This window comes from Mastigoproctus giganteus, chromosome 10 (genome assembly GCF_048544385.1).
Source record: "Mastigoproctus giganteus isolate SK-2022 chromosome 10, ASM4854438v1, whole genome shotgun sequence".
Classification (NCBI taxonomy): Eukaryota; Metazoa; Arthropoda; class Arachnida; order Uropygi; family Thelyphonidae; genus Mastigoproctus; species Mastigoproctus giganteus.
Genome location: NC_143584.1, coordinates 223,824,887 through 223,846,896, shown reverse-complemented (window position 1 = coordinate 223,846,896; position 22,010 = coordinate 223,824,887). Strand labels below are relative to the sequence as shown.

Below are 22,010 nucleotides of genomic sequence, written 5' to 3'. Positions count from 1 at the left end.
AGTGGAATATATAAGTGGGGCAAGAAGGCTTGTCTGTTCTCATTAAAACTCATTTTCAATAAAAGCGAAGTAAGCAGGAATTGCCTAGATCTACATACGTAAAACGCTCTCCTTCAATCTTCCTAGAAGCGAATTTCCAGAAAGATGGATCACGTGATGCTACGCTGCCCTCACCGATGACAGATTCAGTTTCGTTTTCAGTGTTTTGTGTACTTTCAGCTGGATTTGTTCAATAATAGCGCATTTTATTCAGGTTAGAACATGTTTTTCTATTACGTTTAGCTAGAATGTCTACGAAATTGTTTTTATTTCAGCTATTTAAAAACTTTCAAATAGTTGATCAAAAAAAAAAGTCGATTCCGACGTGTTGCCTTTTTCCATAGGTCGGTTCTAAAATGACAAGGGAATTCTTTACTTGATTCTGCTGCCTAATCATTAGCATTAGTAGAGGCATTTGATGCAAGAAAGCAAGCTTATGCAGCATCAGCCAAAAAAAAAAAAAAAACCCACTTCCACTTCACCCCTCTGTTCGTTCAAAATACCTGTCCAGCTGAGCCTTAAACTTATTTAGGCTATCAACCTCCACCACAAGGGATGGAAGTCTGTTCCACCAACCAACCACCCGCTGGCTAAAGGCAAATTTATGCACGTCTATCCTACATCTGTCTTTCCTCAATTTGAATTTATGCCCTCTCAGGTGATTTTTCTGAGCTAGAGGAAGAATCCCATCAGCATTGAGCATGCTTAAACCATTCAAGGCTTTATACACCTCTATCAGATCACCTCGCTTGTGCCTAGTCTCCAGACACTGTAATTTGCAAAACTTAAGCCTTTCTTCGTAAGAGCACCCCTTTGTTCCATTCACTAATCTTGTTGCCCTTCTCTGTACTCGTTCCAGCAGCTCTACATCCTTCTTGAAATGAGGCCTCCAGACCTGTATACAGTACTCTAGGTGTGGCCTGACCATCGCCTTATACAATGGAATAATCACCTCCTTATCCCTACTGGAAAAATTCCTGTATATCATTGACAATACTCCATGAGCTACTCTTGCAGCCCGTCTGCACTGCTCAGAGAACTTCATATCTGCCTGCACAACCACCCCCAAGTCCCTTTCATTCTCTACCACTGTCACTGTAGTACCACAGAGTTGATACGTTGCTCTGGGGTTGCTGTTTCCCATGTGTAGTACTTTACATTTGTCAATGTTAAACTTCATTTGCCACCTCTCAGCCCATCTGCTCAACCTTTCCAGATCCTGTTGCAGCAGCATAGTGTCAGTAGTGGCCTTGACAACCCTGCCAACCTTTGTATCGTCTGCAAACTTGGACATTAAGCCCGATATACCATCATCAATATCATTTATAAATACAGAAAACAATAATGGACCCAACACTGAGCCCTGAGGGACTCTACTAATAACATCAGTCCACGATGAGCAGTGTCCATTGATTACCACTCTCTGTCTTCTCCCCTCAACCACCCCTTTATCCATAGCAACAATTTGCCTCCAATGTCACACTGCTCCAATTTGTGTAGCAGTCTTCCATGTGCAACAGTATCAAAAGCCTTTCTAAGATCCAAGTATATAATATCAAAGTTATTCCCTGCATCCAGTTCTTTTGTGACTGCATCATAGTATCCAATCAAATTGGTCAGGCAAGACTTCCCCTTAACAAAACCATGCTGTGTCTGAGCTATAACTGAAGTCTTGTCTAAATGATCCTGCAGTGCTTCTTTAACCAGTGCCTCCATTAATTTTCCTGGAACAGAAGTTAAGCTCACAGGTCTATAATTACTTGTGTCAGCCTTTGATCCTCCTTTGTGAATTGGGGTCACATTTGCACATTTCCAGTCTATGGGTACCTCCCCTGAGTCCAAGGAAGCTCTCATAATTATGGCTAAGGGTTTGCTTACTTCCTTTGCTGCCTCCTTTAATATAACTGGATAGATCCCATCCACCCCGGGTGCCTTTCTTGTGTTTATCTTCAATAGTTTCTCCTCCACTTTACTCCCAGTTATTTCAAGATTCTGTAGCTTACTGCTAGAGTTGAATACACCTCTGGCATTCCCCTCGCTGAATAAATCCTCATGTGTGAATGTCGATGCAAATTCGTGTTGCTCCCCTGCTCCATTATAAAACTGGTGATTTTTATTAGCAGTATTAAATGCTATTGGAATGAGCAGCAGCCTGGGAAACAAGGTGCAGAGGATTTCAGAGGCTGCTGGGAGTCATTTCGGTACAAATAAACACATGGGCTGGGTTAGGGAAGCTAAGAATAGGAACAGGTGCATGTATACTTCCGTGTACACCAATGCTAGGAGTTGGGAATATAAATTCGATGAATTTGAGGTGTTGATCAAAACATCAAAGGCGGATATTGTTGGGATATCAGAGACGTGGTGTCACGCAGATATAAGGAATGCAGAATTGGAATTTGGGGAGTACAATGTGTACAGAAAGCATAGACAGGATATGAAAGGAGGATAGGTTATGATATAAGGAAACGCATAAAATCCAAGGATGTACAGCCAGTTGACTTTAGCATTAGTAGAGGCATATTGTGGTCCTTGAGGTTGTCTCAGACATTCTCTCAGATATGTCAGACAAGCGGTATTTGCTACCTGAGAGTCTGAAACGCTGATGAAATTGATATTCGGGTGACACTCAAGTCAAGTGGACCCAATTTCGGCGAAGTCCGGACGGTCTGTGACAGCCAAATCCTCTATTTGCACCTTCACGATGGTGGGACTGTTAGTAATATTGGGTATAACCTCCATGCACAAGGTGTATGGAGGTTATACATGGTGGGTGACCACCCAGGTGTGAACCAACGTAAGCAGGGATCGAGGTGTAGCGCCAACACCATATGGAGGAATGCCGCCCCTCTGCATTACCAGGCAGTATTAGGTGGTAGATGACTCTCATCAACCGGTGCAATACCACCACTTTGCTTATTCGAGGCTTGAAGTGGTGGAAACCACGTTTAATCTCTAAAGCTAAGTTTTGGTCAACCCTTCCCTATATCTTCCATCATGCAGTATGATTGATGACTTTTGAGGTTATGATGAATGTCGTGGCGAGATCCAATATTCCTTACATTTCGAGGGTACAGCTCTAAAACGGTGTTCGCAGGCCGGCCGCTAGTTAGTACTCCGGACCGAACCTATTGGTACAGGTTCGGTCCGGTGTACTAACTAGCGGCCTAGCCCTCTTCACCTATTTTTCCCACTTCCTTGGGGGGAGGGGACGTTTTTGTTCCCTCTCCTCCACCCCCAAACTTGTACTCTGGTGGCATGCCCCACTGAAAACTGGGGCTATCTACTCTAATGGCCCCATATTTCTGTCTTTTCCTCCCAGTCTTCGGTGTCCCTCCCCTCTCTACCTTCATCATAGCGAAAGCCCCACACATCAAAATCTTAACATGATAAAATTACCTTACGCCCAAAACTCGGCCTAGCAAACCAAAGCGATATTACCCCTACGATAGCGAAGATTTTTCACTTATTCATATTTTTTCTTTATTTATTTGTTTTATTTTTATATTTTTTATTATTTTTTAAATTTTTTATTTTATTTATTTGTTTTTATTTTTATTTTATTTGTTTTTATTATTATTATTTTATTTTATTTTATTTATTTGTTTTTATTTTTATTTTATTTATTTGTTTTTATTATTATTTTTTTATTTTATATATATATATATATTTTTTTTTTTTTTTTTTGAATTTTTTTATTTAAGGTCCTAGCCGCCGAAATCCCAGGAAATTAAGCGGCAGGACCTGCCAGAGTGAATCTACAGCTACTGGGTTCCTGGTCTGCCTCCACGGGGCGTAAAGGGGACAATGTTGGGCCTAAATAGGGGTCCAACGGCTAAATGACCAGATGAACAATGGTACAGAACACAACACATGAACAAATCCCACACACTTTTAAATCTCTGGCATTTCCCAGTGAATTGGTTCACCACAATGAAAGCAACGCGGAGATGGGGGAAACCCCAGGTGCCGTAAGACAACAACACACACTTACACCTATTGGTAACTCTCTAGGAGGCTTCCGGATCAGCTAGTGTATAATCTTGCTACCTCTACTCTGCCAGATAATGACTGGAGAGAGTCTGAGTAGTGTGTATGCGGGGAGCATTATCGAGGCCACGTTATGTCAAGGATCTGGGTATATGAGGAGGATCCTCAAGGACGATCCGCAAAGGAGGATCAAAGGCTGACACAAGTAATTACAGACCTGTGAGTTTAACTTCTGTTCCCGGAAAATTAATGGAGGCACTGGTTAAAGAAGCGCTGCAGGATCATTTAGACAAGAATTCAGTTATAGCTCAGACACAGCATGGTTTTGTTAAGGGGAAGTCTTGCCTGACCAATTTGATTGGATACTATGATGCAGTCACAAAAGAACTGGATGCAGGGAATAGCTTTGATATTATATACTTGGATCTTAGAAAGGCTTTTGATACTGTTGCACATGGAAGACTGCTGCAAAAATTGGAGCAGTGTGGCATTGGAGGAAAATTGCTGCTATGGATAAAGGGATGGTTAAGGGGGAAAAGACAGAGAGTGGTAATCAATGGACACTGCTCATCGTGGACTAATGTTATTAGTGGAGTCCCTCGGGGCTCAGTGTTGGGTCCATTATTGTTTTCTGTATTTATAAATGATATTTATGATGGTATATCAAGCTTAATATCCAAGTTTGCAGACGATACAAAGGTTGGCAGGGTTGATAAGGACACTACTGACGCTATGCTGCTGCAACAGGATCTGGAAAGGTTGAGCAGATGGGCTGAGAGGTGGCAAATGAAGTTTAACATTGACAAATGAAAAGTACTACACATGGGAAACAGCAACCCCAGAGCAACGTATCAACTCCGTGGTACTACGCTGACAGTGTTAGACAATGAAAAGGACCTGGGGGTAATTGTGGAAACAGATATAAAGTTCTCTGAGCAGTGAAGACTGGCTGCAAGAGTAGCTCATGGTGTCTTGTCAATGATATACAGGAATTTTTCTAGCCAAGATAAGGAGGTGATTATTCCCTTGAATAAGGCAAAGGTCAGGTCACACCTTGAGTACTGTATACAGGTCTGGAGGCCTCATTTCAAGAAGGATGTAGAGCTGCTGGAACGAGTACAGAGAAGGACAACAAGATTAGTGAATGGAACAAAGGGTTGCTCTTGGGAAGAAAGGCTTAAATTTTGCAAATTACAGTGCCTGGAGACTAGGCACCGGCGATGTGATCTGATAAAGCCTTGAAAAGTTTGAGCATACTCAATGCCGATGGGATTCTTCCTCTTGTTCAGAATAATCACCTGAGAGGATATAAATTCACATTGCGGAAATACAGATGTAGGATAGATGTGCGGAAATTTGCTTTTAGCTAGCATGTAGTTGGTTGGAGGAATAGACTTCCATCCCTTGTTGTGGAAGTTGATAGCCTAAATAAATTTAAGGCTCAGCTGGACAGGTATTTCGAACGAACGGAGGGGTGAAATAGAAGTTTTGTTTATTTTGGCTGATGCTGCATAAGCTTATTTCCTTGCATCATATGCCTCTACCAATGCTAATACTAATATTCTTACAATGGGTACGCCATATACAAAAATCCCACACATTTTTTCTTACTATTGAATACACCATGAATGGTCAAACTAATAGAGCAAGCTTATCTGCGAAAAGATCTAAACCTCCCAAGCACTTCCTAATTAATTTCACAAATATACGTGGTCTCAAATCTAATCTCAACGTTGTCCATTTCCACTTGCAGTCTGCCAAACCCCATGTACCGTTTCTCACAGAACCTTAGTTATCAGTTGATTCAACTACAGCTCATCTCAGATGCTCAAATTATTCGCTGTATGATTCCTTTCGCCTCAAAGGTGGTACTTGTGCGTATGTCCGTTCTGATATTCCATGTCAGAGACTTGGCAATTTGGAATCTCCTCTCTTTGTTCTTCTCTGGCTTAAAATCTCTCTACCTCATTGCGTCAAATTCATCTGTTGGCTGTACCGTTCTCCCAACTCCACTAATCACTTGGAGCTCTTTCACTTCCTCTCTTTGCAACTTGACTTTCTCCAGTCCAACTTTCCTAACAGTGAGGTAATTTTCCTTGATGATTTTAATGTTCACAACTCCAGCTGCCTTCTGTTTTCTAGTCACACCGACCCAGCTAGTCGAGAAACTGAGGCTTTTGCAATTACTAATGACCTTGCACAGATTGTGCATTTACCTACAAGAATACTGGACAATCCTAATCATACAGCCAACACGCTTGATCTTTTTCTCACAAACAACCCTTCTAAGTACATGGTCGAAGTGAGAGGTCCTTTAGGCACTTCAGATCACAACACGCTGATTGTCTCTTCTCCAATGGAGCCTTTATCTCATGGCTATTCCCAACCTCGTGTTGTTTGGCATTACAAGAATGCAAAATGGGATGACCTGCGAGATTTCTTTTATTCTTTTCCTTGATCGGATTACTGTTTCAAAACTTCTGATGTCAACGTTTGCTCAGATCGTGTTAGTAAAATTATTCTTGCAGGAATGGAATCCTTTATCCCACACTCTACTTCAAAATCTCGTCCTTTATCTAAACCTTGGTTTTCTAATAAATGTGCTAAGGCTGTTCAAGAGAAGAATGTTGCATATCGTAATCGGCTTATTTCTAATTCTTCAGTTTCATTTTCTGCCTACACCAAAGCTCGCAACAATTGAAAAGCAGTTATTAACCAGTCCAATCTATAGTTTGAACCGGCTATGAGGAGAATACTTGCTTCTTGCCCATTAGGGCCGAGCTTTCTGGTCTTTTACCAAAGCTATTGGCCGCAACTTTTGCCCATCTCTGCTCCCACCTCTGTCCAAACCAGATGGTTCTGCTGTGACTTCGACCAAGGATAAAGCTGACCTGCTAGCATCCTATTTTTCTTCCAACTCACGTATTAATGATCTTGGTAAAACACCTCCCACCAATCCCAACACGCTCCATTCAATGCCTCCTGTGGTTTTCCGTCAAAAGGATGTCAGAAGGATTTTGTCGAATCTTGATGCTAGGAAAGCTCCAGGTCCCGATGGTATTTCTCCCCTTGTTCTCAAAAACTGTGCTTACTCCTGAACGTACTCCTATTTTTACCACCTTTTTTTTCACTTTCTTATTCCAAAGGTGTTTTTCCTTTTTGGAAATTTGCTCATATCCAGCCAGTTCCTAAAAAGGGTGACAAATCCCTCCCATTGAATTATCGTCCCATTGCAATTACTTCTACTCTTTCTAAAGTAATTGAGAAATCAATTAACTAACTCTTAAACTACTTAAAAACCTTCTGTCTGATAAACGATCAGCAGTATGGTTTCCGTCACTGTCGATCCACTGGTGATATTCTGGCTTATGTTACCCATTTATGAACTAATTCAATGGAAAGGTTCGGTGAAACACAAGTAGTTGCTTTTGACATCTCAAAGGCTTTCAATTGTGTTTGGCATAAAAGTGTTTTAAGCAAACTTCCATCTTATGGTTTGCCAACTATTTTTAGTAATTGGTTATCCAGTTTTTTCTCTGATCGCTCACTGAGGGTGATGGGTGAACCTATAGTACTACGTACTATAGGCTCTAATACCGCTCGTGTTTGGGGATTACATAAAAAAAAAAAAAAAAAAAACCATTCCCATTTCACCACTCCGTTCGTTTGAAATACCTGTCCAGCTGAGGCATAAATTTATTTAGGCTATCAACTTCCATGACAAGGGATGAAAGTCTGTTCCACCTACCAACCACCCGCTGGCTAAAGGCAAATTTCCGCACGTCTATCCTACATCTGTCTTTCCTCAATTTGAACTTATGCCCTCTCAGGTGATTATTCTCAGCAAGAGGAAGAATCCCATCAGCATTGAGCATGCTCAAACCATTCAAGGCTTTGTACACCTCTATCAGATCACCTCGCTGGTGCCTAGTCTCCAGACACTGTAATTCACAAAACTTAAGCCTTTCTTCGTAAGAGCATCCCTTTGTTCCATTCACTAATCTTGTTGCCTTCTCTCTACTCATTCCAGCAGCTCTACATCCTTCTTGAAATGAGGCCTCCAGGCCTGTATACAGTACTCTAGGTGTGGCCTGACCATTGCCTTATACAAGGGAATAATCACCTCCTTATCCCTGCTAGAAAAATTCCTATATATCATTGACAATACACCATGAGCTACTCTTGCAGCCCGTCTGCACTGCTCAGAGAACTTCATATCTGCCTGCACAACCACCCCCAGGTCCCATTCATTCTCTACCACTGTCAGTGTAGTACCACACAGTTGATACGATGCTCTGGGGTTGCTGTTTCCCATATGTAGTACTTTACATTTGTCAATGTTAAACTTCATTTGCCACCTCTCAGCCCATCTGCTCAACCTTTCCAGATCCTGTTGCAGTAGCATAGTGCCAGTAGTGTCCTTGACAACCCTGCCAACCTTCGTACAGTCTGCAAACTTGGACATTAAGCTTGATATACCATCATCAATATCATTTATAAATACAGAAAAAAATAATGGACCCAATACTGAACCCTGAGGGACTCCACTAATAACATTAGTCCACGATGAGCAGTGTCCATTGATTACTACTCTCTGTCTTCTCCCCCTCAACCACCCCTTTATCCATAGCTGCAATTTGCCTCCAATGCCACACTGCTCCAATTTGTGCAGCAGTCTTCCATGTGCAACAGTATCAAAAGCTTTTCTAAGATCCAAGTATATAATATCAAAGTTATTCCCTGCATCCAGTTCTTTTGTGACTGCATCATAGTATCCAATCAAATTGGTCAGGCAAGACTTCCCTTTAACAAAACCATGATGTGTCCGAGCTATAACTGAAGTCTTGTCTAGATGATCCTGCAGTGCTTCTTTAACCAGTGCCTCCATTAATTTTCCGGGAACAGAAGTTAAACTCACAGGTCTATAATTACTTGTGTCAGCCTTTGATCCTCCCTTGTGAATTGTGGTCACATTTGCACATCTCCAGTCCATAGGTACCTCCCCTGAGTCCAAGGAAGCTCTCATAATTATGGCTAAGGGTTTGCTTACTTCCTTTGCTGCCTCCTTTAATATAACTGGATAGATCCCATTCACCCCAGGTGCCTTTCTTGTGTTTATCTTCAACAATTTCTCCTCCACTTTACTCTCAGTTATTACAAGATTCTCTAGCTTACTGCTAGAGTTGAATACACCTCTGGCATTCCCCTCACTGAATAACTCCTCATGTGTGAATGTCGATGCAAAATATTCATTTAGTTTGTTAGCTACCTGAGCAGGGTCATCAACAGTTGACCCATCGATATCAAGTGGACCAATCTGATTCATCCCCTTCCTTCTAGAGTTTACATAAGTAAAGAACTGTTTGCTGTTTTTCTTCGCATCCCTTGCCAAGGATCTCTCGTAATCTGCCTTCGCCTGCCTAATCTCCTTTGTAACTTGGTTACAGATCAACTTGTATCTATCATAGGCTTCTGTGTCACGTGTTAATTTGTATATATCCCATGCATTTTTCTTCTCTGCCATATGCCTCATTAGTTCATCTGACATCCATTTAGGCCTAAACCTTGAACAATATTTCTTAGTTGGTATGTAAAGCTACTAGCTTGCAAGATAAATTCTTTGAATGCTTCCCATTTTGAATTTGCTGTTGGTAACATCATCAGTTGGTCCCACTGTATAGAATTTAAATACTGTCTCAGTCCATCCTAGTCGCCTTTACGAAAGCAATTCCCCTTCCCTTTACCCCTAATGGTAGTTACCTCTTTGAGTAACTCCCACTTCAGAACACTGTGATCACTGCCACCTAGTGGTTCATTTATTTGCAGATTCTTAATGCATGAAGAATCACTACTGATAATCAAATCAAGAGTATTACTCCCTCTAGTTGCCTCCCGAACATGCTGATGTAGAAAACAATCATCCAATAAATCCACAAAAGCCTAGCTAGTGTGTGAGTGACCAGCCACCAAATTCCAGTCAATATCTGGGAAATTAAAATCCCCCATTATAAGACTCTCTGATTTACTGGCCCACTCTATTTCTCTGTACAGTTTCTTATTATACTCATCAGAGTCATTAGGCCTATAGCACACTCCTACTCTCAATTTTGATCTCCCAATGTTTATGTCACACCAAACTGACTCGACACTGCACTGTCCAGTGATGTCGACTGGCTTCACTTCCTTGGATTTTATGTGTTTCTTAACTAATATCATAACCACTCCTCCCTTCCTATCCTGTCTATCCTTTCTGTAGACATTGTACTCCCCAAATTCCAGTGCTGCATTCCTTATATCTGTGTGACACCACTTCTCTGAAATCCCAACAATATCTGCCTTTGATGTTTTGAGCAAAAACTCAAATTCATCAAATTTATTTACTAAACTCCTAGCATTGGTGTACACGCAAGTATACATGCACCTGCTCTTCCTCTTAGCCACCCTAACACAACCCATGTGTTTTCTTGTACCCCCATGATTCCCAGCAGTCTCTGTAATATCCTTCATCTTATTTTCCAGGCTGCTGCTCATTCCAATAGAAGCAGTGCAAGAATCACTTTCTCCTCTGCCAGTGGCTACTGTTAATCTATTAGTCCTTGTATCCCCCCAATCTAGCAGTTTTCCGAACCACCTAACACTGCCTCGATAGCATCAGGAAACATTCTTGCACCCTTTCTATTTAAGTGTATCCCATCCCTGTAGAAGCAGTCTCTCCTGTTAACAAGTACAGACCAGTCTGAAAAAAGTTCTACCCTTTGAGCCCTGCACAATCTTTCCAGGGCCGAATTGATCGACAGGGCTCTCATCATATACTCCCTCCTATCGTGTCTGGGCAGAATTGCAGACACTTTCAAATTCAACCCTAATTCACGGCTTTTTTTCATCAGTGACCTGTACTTGTTAAGTAATTCCGCCGGTCTCCTACTCTTAATATCATTAGTGCCAACGTGTACAACTATATCACCTTTTGTGCCCTTTTTCCGCTCTACAACGTTATCAACCTTTGCCTCTGGCAGACATATTTCCCATCTTCCTGACAATAGAGTCACCGACAATAACTAGTTCCTGTGAGACCTGTGCATTCTGCCCTGAAGGTTGCCACTGTGTTGCCTGTTGCACAAGAGTGAGCTCTGGCATTTTGTAATGAAAATCTTAACTTGTACTGATATTATCAGCAGTCATAATATGAAAACCACATGTGATAAAAAAAAAAAAAAGATATCTGAAATCAGTGCCAAAGCTGGTTGGTTTAGAAAAGCTGAGGGATGGGGGGGGAAACTTTTTTATTGCCCAGTGTTATTATTTCTTTTTTATTTTTTAATGTTAAAAAGCATGTGGAAATAAAATTAATAAGCATTGTAATCTAGTGGCAAAAGTCACAGTTCAAAAAATCTCATTCCCTCCACAAATATTAAAAGTAAAAATCTGAGGCTTGTCAGGCTATGCAACACTACCTGTGTTATTATTATTTTTATTAGCTGTATGGTGCAAGGAAGCCTGAGGCTTATGGTGCACCAGCCAAAAAAAAAAAAAAAAAATTCCCGAGTTATCCTAGTAGAGAGAGAGAGAAATAGAAGGGAATCACCAAGAAAGAGAAGAATGATCATATCCAGCTCAGGACCCTGGGTGTGCCAAGCCCATACTCACCAGATGTGAACCCTGGGGTTATAAAATGAGGTAATACAACTGAGTTAATTGTAATGGTTAATGCATGGATTTAGAAAATGAAAACTCACTCACTTTCCTATAAATAAGAAATATCTATAAATCTAAATTATTTAAAACAGTTGGGGTGTGCTAAGTAACCTTTGACTGTAAGGTTAAATCTGGTGGAATATTTTATTTTATTTTATTTATTTATTTTATAGTGGTGTGATGAATTTTGTAATCAGTGAGTTGAAAGCAGTTTTAAATATAGCAGAAAAATTTAAAGTGATATGCAAAAACCGGGAAGAGAAAAGAAGACTGTGGTTTGCTAAGAGTTTGGCCACTAGGTGGTCAATAACTTGAGTGAAATGATGTGCATATGCAATATGTAAAAGATATTGTGAACAAAGTGAAATACACAAAATATATTTGAATACCGATACCTAATTTCATTATATTTCCAAGTAGTGTGTGCAGAAGTTGTGCACACACTACTTGGCTGCCCAATTAGATTCAGCACTGTTATTCATCACTTTGGCACTGAGTTACTAAGGGGCTGCTCACTATCCAATTTGGCCAATTTAGTAAGATAATTATGCAATTTATAATAAGATACAAAACAGCTGTAGTAGTGGCATTTTGTGTTTTTACCGATTTGCCTTCTTGGTGATGTTATTCGATTGAAAATGGTGTTAGCAATATTAGGTGGACTCGTTGATAATGATGTCTATTCTAAAGCGAGCAAATGCCTAAGCATGTTGATGGCACTAGAAGATAAGTACCTTTCCTAAGATGCAGGACAGAAAAATATAACACAGTAAAGTGATTTAATCACAAACCAAACTAACTACCAGTGATCAACTGCTCCTGCTCGATATTAGATATCAGAAATAAAAATATTTATAATAAATCTTTAGAATTCTAAAACTTAATTGATTTACTAAAAACTATTTTTTTGACTCAGGTAATGGTATCCATGCTGACAGTAAAAGAAAAACTGCAGTCCTTGTTAAAGGATCCGAAGTTCTGTGATGCAACCTTCCTCGTTGGTGAAGGAGAATGCCAAAGAGTGGCAGAGGTACATAAATTGTTGCTTGCCCTTGGAAGCCCTGTGTTTGCAGTTATGTTTTATGGCCCACTGCAGGAAAAGAAAGAGATCTTGGTTCCCGACATAACACCAGAAGCATTTCAGATTATGATCACGTAAGTCACTTTATTAACTTGTTCAGTAAGCTTATTACGTTACACATTATTTCCTGCTTTCTATGATATACCATTTCTGTGCCATAATACAGAAAATGCCATAATGAAGATATTAACTCTTCTGGCCTATAGGTGGCTCCATTAAGTACAAAAAGAAATTTATTATAATAAGATGATAAAAAAATTTTATTTAAAAAAGAAATTGATCAAATCCTTATGTTTTTACCATTCCTAATTCACTGGTACTGATATTTTTTTCAGATACCTATACACAGATGAGGTTTCCATTCCATCAATAGACATAGCCATGGAGGTGTGTTATGTTGCAGAGAAATATCAAATACCATTCCTTAAACAGAAAAGTGAAGAATTTATGTTGGAACATACAACACTTGAGAACAATTGTGTATGTAGAGTTTATGAATTTGCCAAACGTATGAATATGAATGATGTGATCTACAAATGTGTGAATATGATTGAGAGAGATACAGAAACCATCATCAAGTCATCAGATTTCTTAGATTGTAAAGAAAATACTGTGAATTTCATCCTTAAAAGGGATACATTGACAGTTAAGTCAGAATACTCTTTGTTTCATGCGCTTTATAAATGGGGATTAAATTACCTATCAAAGGTAGGAGTTGCGGAATCAAAAGAGAATATGTCAACTGTCCTGAGGAATATGTTGATTCACATCCGATTTGGTGTCATGTCTGCAAAGGAACTTGCTTATGTTTTAGAAACAAAGTTGTACACATTTAATGAAATCGGTCCTTTGTTATGTAAAAGCTTAAATCCTAAAACTCAGTTTACACCTCTACCATCCATTGGAAGCAGGTTGGAATATTCAAGGAAATACCATCCATATGAAATGATGAGTATTGAGATATTTAGCAATAAAGAAAGCTCATCAATAGAAACCATTGGAAATCCAAATATTGATAACATCTTTAAAAACCCACCAGACTGCTCTCTTACTGATAATAAGATTACGTTCACATTACACATTCTGGATGATTCATTACTAGTCGGTTTCATAACTGTATGCATAACTGATAAAGATCAAAAACACAAAAGCAACACGGTTATATTGAAATCCTTTACTAACTTTACGGTGGAAGTAATATACACTTTTTCTGAATGTGGAACACAAATATTTTTACCAATTGCCACCAAGAAAAGAGACAAATATCTAGTTACTGCCATCTTTGACAAGAAATTTGAACAATGTTCGGACTCATTCGTTATGAAGAAGAAGAGATCACATGATGATGATTACTGTGGGATAAGTGCAGAATTACAAGGAAATTGGAACTTCAATTTGCTCAAAATTGAATTATGGTACAAAATTTATTAAAATACATTCTTCTACTTCTAGAAAAGTTTTTTCTTTGTAGTTATTTTTTATTTCTTTTAGTTCTCCCATGCTGGCCAGTTGATAAATTTAGAATAATTTTAAATCATTGCCAGAAAAGATGCGAAATTATTTTTACACAGAGAAAATATTTTTATCATTTTTATATTACTTGTTGATATTGTCCTTGTTTTATACTAGTTAGAAAAAAAGCTGGATATTGTAATGACTCTTGCACTGTCAGAATTCTTTGATGTTACTTAGAATTCCAAAAAGTTTCCGCATAACCCTGTAGTGGTGATGCAGATGATCTCACAGGTTGCTCTCAGAAATAATACTACTGTGTCACCCTTTAATTAATGATAAAAAAAATTAAATTTTTTCTAGTTTCCTAAATATAATCAAATTTTTGGTGCAACAGTTCCTATTTCTTTTTTTGCAGTTTTCATGGAGTAATTAAATGTGATTGCCTGTAAGGTGCTGTGCCACAGTTTATGCAACACTTTTTTTTTTTTCATCTCCATGAAGAGTAGCATTGCTACAAAGTTTCAAATTATATGTTTGTTTTAAGTTCACGATTACTTGCCTTCCACTCCCACGAGTGAAGAAAAAATCTGTGGTCTCACGCAAGTGTTTTTGAAAGATCTGTTACTGCTTTTGTGGAAAGGAAACACAATAATTCACTCAAGATGGACTCAGGAAGCAAGATACATAGCATGATGTGAAGCACACCAAATTTGAAATAAATTCTAAAATGGAAATGAAGAATAGTGACTAATCTATTTTGTATTTATATATTTTTTGCGTAATATATTTTGTAATTTCTATACTATGTGTTTTTGTACACATAATAAGCAAAATTTTTAAATATTTAATTTTTTATTAAAAAACAAAGTTATATTAAATACGGTTTTGAGTGATAGATGAAATATTAGTATTGTCTAAGCAAAATTCAAAATCACCCAAAAGATTTTTCCAAAAATCAAAAAGAAAATTGGTATCTGTTCAGGTGCCTTGCTTTGTTTGTTTGTTTGTTTGTTTGTGTTTTATTGGCGCATCAGCAGCTGAGGCTATAATGCGCCAAGAAGAGGTACCATAAAAATTTAAGCTCTCGGTGACCTAATTGGTTAGGCCACCGCGTCATGGTATATAATAACAAATAGCTAAAAAATAAATTAATAAAGAAATAACAATAACGTATACATTTCAGATACAATTAAAAACTTTTATTAATTTAAAATAGCTAAAGACAGCAGACACATGGTCATTGTCGGATAAAATCTGACTGAGTGTATAAGGCTCAGTCAGATGATTAAAAGCGGTAAAACGGATATTCCTAAAATTTGGACAATCGATTAAAAGGTGTCTGATAGTTAAAACTGTGCCGCAGGACTGACACATAGGAGGGTCATCAGCCCTCAGCAAAAACGAATGAGTCAAATGACTGTGTCCTATGCGGGTCCGGGCAAGAACAACTTCCTCCTTACGATTCCTGCGCAGACTACCTTGCTACCATTTGTGCAATAAGTTTTGCACTACTACCACTGCTCCCAGGTTAAGAAAAATTATTGTAGTAAAATGTGCCTCGAACAACATTATTTGGCTAAAGGCAACTCATATATATATAGCAAGAGAGAGAGAGGATACGCATTCTGTGAAGCAAATGTGGGAGTGGGGTTACCAACTAAAGACTTTGATGCTATGGATAGAATTACTTCATCTTTGTACTTGATCCCCCAAAACTGACATTAGTATTAGTATAGTAGTAACACATAATGCAAGAAACACAAGCTTATACAGCATCAGCCATATTAAAAAAAAAAAAAAAATTTCCCATTTCACCCATCCATATTAGTCCAAAAGCTTGTCCAGTTCTTCCTTGAAGTTATTTAAGCTATCAACTTCCACAATGACAGATGGAAGTTTTTTCCAGAAATCAACCACTTGCTGGCTGAAGGCAAATTTCTACACATCTATTCTATAACTGTCTTCCATCAATTTGAATCTATGCCCCATCAACTGCATAATTTAAGGAGGAAGAATCCCATCAGCAATGAGTTTTCTCAAACCATTAGATTGGAGGTGTATATGATTTGGGCAAGCTCAAGTCATATATACCTCAATCAGATCACCTCACAGGTGTCTAGTCTCCATACACTGCAATTTGCAGAACTGAAGACTTTCTTTTTAAGAGCACCCCTTTGTTCCCCTCACCAATCTCATTGCTCTTCTCTGTACTCATTCCAGCAGCTCTACATCATTCCTAAAATGAGGTTTCCAGACCTGTATGCAGTATTCAAGGTGTGGCCTGACCATTGCCTAAGGAAATAATCAACTCCTTATCCCTTCTAGAAAAATTCCTGTATATTTTCTGAGCAGTGCAGATATTTTCTGACAGAGCAGTTCAAGACCCCCTGAACTGCTCTGTCAGTCTATCTGCACTGCTCAGAAAACTTCATATCTACACAATTACCCTCAAGTCTTTTCCATTCTCCACTACCCTGAGGTAGTACAGGGGATCCTCGTTATCCAAGGATAATTGGTTCCAGAATATTCCACTTAAAACAGGGACCAATTTTCGCAATATTTATTATTTAAATAAAACTAAATGCAACTAGGCATAATATTTTAAGAGTTTGAGATTCTATATCTATATAATATCAGTGTAGATACACCACAGTCAACTCTTAAAGAAAAACTATGATAGTAGTGTGAAAAGCATCATTTCGTCTGTATCTCATATTGTGCTCATCCTTCATGAGTTGCTTGTGTATTGCACTACCTCGAATAAGTAATGCTTCACTAAATAGAGAAGACTATTGTTGCTTATTCTCAGTGGGCGCCGCCACCCAGACAGCACCATTTTAAAGCTAGTTGGCTTTTCATCAGTGGGTGGGCAGGTACCCTGGTATTGCAAGTGAAGTGTTTCTTATTCGAAGTAGTGCAATACATGGGCAGCTCGTTGTGAAGGTTGAGTAGATATTGTGTATCTACACCGATATTATATAGTAATGGTTATTATATACTTGCACATAGTAAAAAATGGATGAAGGAACTGAAAAATGGGAACATTATTTGGCGAAGGTAAAGAAAGCCAACACGAGAACGAGAAACATCGGATAACGTACGCGGAAAATTAGTTTCCCAATACGGCACTCTAATGCTGCTCGCCCGGTAAACAGACGGTAGGTGTTACCAGTTTGGAGCAAAGTCGAGAACAATATATTGATTGACAGGTAGGCGTGGCAAATGATGTGCCGATTGGTACGCAAACACAACACACGATAACATTGGTTTAGTATCACTAATCATAACTTGCCCTAATTGCACATGCCCCAATGAACACTTTCCATAATGGTGAAAAAAGGTCAAGTTACCTCCACGTGAATCCCATGGGAGCTTGAACCCCTTCCAGAATGGTGGGGGTAACCTAACCTTTTTCTTTAGAATCATAGTCATATTTAGAAATACATTCATAAAAAAATAATTTTTTTTATGACTGTATTTTTATTTTCTTGTTCAATAATATGCCCTAATGGTGAAAAAAGGTCAGGTTACCTCCACTTGAATCCCATGAGACCTTGAACCCCTCCAAAAATGGAGGGGGTAACCTAACCTTTTTTCTATAGAATCATGGGTGGACTATTGCATAAATTGTTTATTAACAAAATATTAATTTTTTATTACTGTACTTTTATTTTTAAAGACTTGTGTGGATACGCACGTATCATAACGTCAATCAACACCTCAATAGCTATTCAGTATGTGTATATATATATATATATATATAAAGAATCTTTCTTTATTTTCCTCTTATTTCTTAACTTACCATTTAAGGTCAGGTTACGAAATATAATGAAAAATAAAAACATTCATGAACTCCAAAAATCTGATTTTAATAATGAGGAAAAAACATAACAGAGAACAGAAAAATTAACAGAATGAAACTTTTATTAATTTAGTTTTCATCAAAAAATCAACCATTTTTCCTTACAAATTTCTTCCATCTTTAAAAGATTCATCGCTGCTATTACCTGTTTACCATTCATCACAAAACTATTATGCATCATTCTTTACTCATAAATACACATTATAATGCCAATCAATGACTACACAGTAGCTTGTCATCTGTCATGCCCACCACCAATCATTTCCTCGTTTTCCACGTCTACCTGTCAATCAATATATCCTTCTCGATTTCGGCTCCAGACCAATAACACCTACCATCTGTTTACTGAGCAAGCAGTGCTAGAGTCTGATGTCGGAAAACTAATTTTACGCATAACTTATCCAACGTTTCTCATCATTCTCGTGTTGGTGTTTGTTTGTTTGTGATTTGGTTTTTAGGAGCATTGGCAACTAAGGCCATATTGCTCCCGGATATGTGGTGGTTATTCCCTGAGCTTTCCGCATCCTCCGTATTTGGTGGTGACGGGCTCGAACCCCGGTCTAATCAAGAAGCGTGTGCTACGCACTGCTGCTCCTTCCCACCTGGCTACGGAGTCACCTTCTCGTGTTGGCTTTCTTTACCTTATCCCATTATTTTATTACAAAAGAAGATCATTATGACAAAAAATTATTCAAGTGCTTGGTCAATTTTCTCAAGGGAAAAAGCTTTAATTCTTTAATTTTCAAATCCTCGTAACTGCTGGGACTCGGATACCAAGGACCTCCTGTATCACACAGTTGGTACATTTCGCTGGGGTTACATTTGTCAATGTTAAACATCAGTTGCCACATGTTGTTATGGAAGTGCATAGTTTGAATGTATGTGTTTACATATGTGAGTGTCACTGATGTCCCTACAATGTCTTCATGTGATGACTTGACCAGTACTTCTATTTCATCAATTTCATTTACTATACTCTTAGCATTAGTGTATATGCCCTTGCCCTTACTCTTAGTTAATCTAACACAGCCCATGTATTTGCTTGTTCAATGAAGATCAAGGGTGGACTGGCCATAAGACCTACCGGGGGAAACTCCGGTGGGCTGGAAGGTGGAGGATGATCAGTGTGATTTTCAATATTACGCTCTGAGCTCTGATGCATTCTATTTTTTTTCCCCGGTAACAATTTTTAACCCAGTCCATCTGTGATGAGGATACCTACTAGGTGTTAAACTCCCTGACATCTTGCTTTCCAAGCTGTTGTATAATGCATATGCAAAAGCAATCTAAATATGCAGCAGTGCTACTGCATCTTTACAAATGTCACAGTTCTGAGGATACAAGATTCCTTTCTGCACTGGGGAGTAATGTATACTAGACAATACCAGTTTACTGGAATTGGGGAAACACTAATGGAATGGATGATTAAATATCTACTAAATAAAAAGAATAATTGATCTGTACATAACCGTTGTTTATTATTTGAAGTAAAGAAAAGAAAGAAATAAGCAATTTTCTAGAAAAAAATCACATATTTTTAGCAAATGTTTATAAAATGAATGTTTATGTAAAAATGTATGTATAAATGTTTATGTAAAATGATGTAAATATTATTGTGCAGGAGATGAGTTGCACTGTATTAATATTTTAAGGCCTTAGTATTGTACTATAGATAAGTAGTAATGCACCTTTGCAAAGTGTTATAAACTTATAAGAATATGCACCACCATTAGTGCCTAGCACGATTTTTAAAGACAGCAAAGTGTAGAAAACATATGCTAATTTTTAATGTATTTAAACCTTTTTCGTGTAACTTTTTAAGCTCTTTTTACTGAAATATGATAATTCTACTACTATTTGGATCCTTTGTATTGCAGACCTTATAAGACTTCCACTGTTTAGTTATTTTTGTACTCATAGTATAGTAAACAAATGCCTAATGACAAAATTGTCTCATGTGGGAATATTGAGCACGTAGCCAAATGAGTGTGGATTGGGAAATTTATCACTTATCTGAGTGTGATACTTTTGATACCTGCTGTTATATAAAATTGTATTGTATTTTCAAAAAATAAAATGCCAAATTCATTTTGTGTAATTATTTATTTATTTATTTTTATTTTTTTGCATTTTTGCTGTGTATGTTGCAATCTGAAAGTGGTGAAATGAGAAATTAATGAAAATTCAATTTATGCATTTAATTAAATTGGTCATTATAGAAAAGGATAAAATGATTTTTTAATTTAAATAAAATCAGGTAAACATTTATAAAGTAAAAAATACTTTAATTCTCTTTAAAAAAGGGGAAAATGAACATAAGTGTCAGAATACTATTACTTTGGAGTAGACAACTGATATTTTGTGTGCTCTCTCTCTGTCTCATATTTTTTTTCTCTTTGACTTGTGATGACTAGACATTAAATGAATATCTTTCTTTATAGCTGTTGAGTGAACAGTTCACATATATAATGACTAGCACTTCTCCACCTAAACAAAAAGAAATAATTTTTTCATCAGACATATCTAATATTATTTCTGTTTCATTTTAACTGGCTCTCAATTGTTTTAAGTTAAGTGAATTAATAAAACCTTACAAATTAATTTTTTTTTCTTTACAAATTAAAAGAAAAAACTTAACTTTGATATTATTAGATGGTTCCTTCATAAACAAACTCCTCATTGTTTGTCCTTGGTCACAACTGACAGATAATATTATTCAAACTGTGCATCAAACTTTTATTACAGTGAGTATTCCCACCCTCCATTTCTAATTTATGATGCTTAGGAAACATGCTCACTTTCCAAATTTATATGATATGCAATTTAAATTAATTTAATTTTTTTTTTTTTTATTTTGGAGTGACAGCAACTGGCTAAACAAATAACAACAGCTGTCAGTCCAAATTTTATCTATCATAATCATGAGATCAGTACTATCCAAAGGTGATGTAATAGTTTTGCATAATTCAGGCATTTAATAGTATGATCATCCCAACAATAAATTCCACTCTTTTATAAAAGTAGATCTTAGAATGGTGTGATTAACCCATTATACAGGACAATAATCAAGCCATATTTGGAATACTCAGGAGGTTTGGAAATCACCTAATTTTAGGAAGGACATAGATTGGTTGGTTGATTTACAGATTTCTTAGGTGCATCGGCAACTATGGCCATAGTGTGCCAGAAGGACATAGATCTGTTGTAAAGGATGCTGAGAACTGCAACAACAAGATTAGTGAGGGGGGCACAAAATGATATATACTTATTAAAAAAGACTGAGGCTCCATAAATTGCAGTTTCTGGAAATTAGGCATCTGTGTAGTGACCTAAATGAAGTATGTAAGGCTTTAAAAGGGTTAAGTAAAGTAAGTACTGATGACATATTTACTCTTTTTCAGATGACATGCATACACATACACGGGGACATAAATTTAAATTGAACAAGTATGGATACAGCAGAAATCTGCATTCAGCAAAACAGTACTCAATCATCAATTAAACTTCTACCTAGTGTTGTGAAAGTGGGTAATTTGAATAAATTTAAAGAAGGTTTGGACAAACTATTAGAAAAAATGAGCAAATGAAATGAATATTTTTTTTTTGGTGCTGCTGTATATGCTTGGCTTTCTTGTCATGTTGCCAATGTTAATATTAATGGAGGGTTTCAAGAGATAGTTGGCATGATCTGATTCAGTTCTCTAAAGCATTTGAGACATGTTAGCATTAGCATCAGCACTGGTAGAGGCATATGATGCAAGAAAGCAAGCTTATATAGCATCAGCCAAAAAAAAAAAAAAAAAACCTCCACATTTCACCCATCCATTCACTCCAAAAGTTTGTCTAGTTCAGCCTTGAATTTATTTAAGCTGTCAATTTCCGCAACAA

General features: G+C 37.7%; 2 protein-coding genes across 2 annotated transcripts in view; one reads left to right on the top strand and one right to left on the bottom strand.

The window, feature by feature from the left end:
* The first annotated feature begins 64 nt into the window (after window positions 1-64).
* Window positions 65-14,769, top strand: LOC150079978 (BTB/POZ domain-containing protein 6-like). Its single transcript, XM_090383681.1, has 3 exons — window positions 65-253; window positions 12,641-12,879; window positions 14,676-14,769. The coding sequence occupies exons 2-3, from the start codon at window positions 12,644-12,646 to the stop codon at window positions 14,707-14,709; spliced, it is 270 nt and encodes an 89-aa protein (XP_090239807.1). The 5' UTR covers window positions 65-253; window positions 12,641-12,643; the 3' UTR covers window positions 14,710-14,769.
* Window positions 14,770-20,386: 5,617 nt separating this feature from the next.
* The window catches only part of LOC150079976 (FMRFamide-activated amiloride-sensitive sodium channel-like), a 50,398-nt gene continuing 48,774 nt past the window's right edge, over window positions 20,387-22,010 (bottom strand). Inside the window, exon 15 of the mRNA XM_090382675.1 lies at window positions 20,387-20,609. The gene's annotated coding sequence lies outside the window, so the exon portion shown is untranslated. The remainder of the gene's footprint in view (window positions 20,610-22,010) is intronic.

Bases quoted from the DNA above. Each gene is read 5' to 3' on its own strand.
- LOC150079978 (XM_090383681.1), top strand. From the start codon at position 12,644: ATGGTATCCATGCTGACAGTAAAAGAAAAACTGCAGTCCTTGTTAAAG. The intron at 12,880-14,675 runs GTAAGTCACTTT...CTTTTTTTGCAG, and splicing joins GCATTTCAGATTATGATCAC to TTTTCATGGAGTAATTAAAT.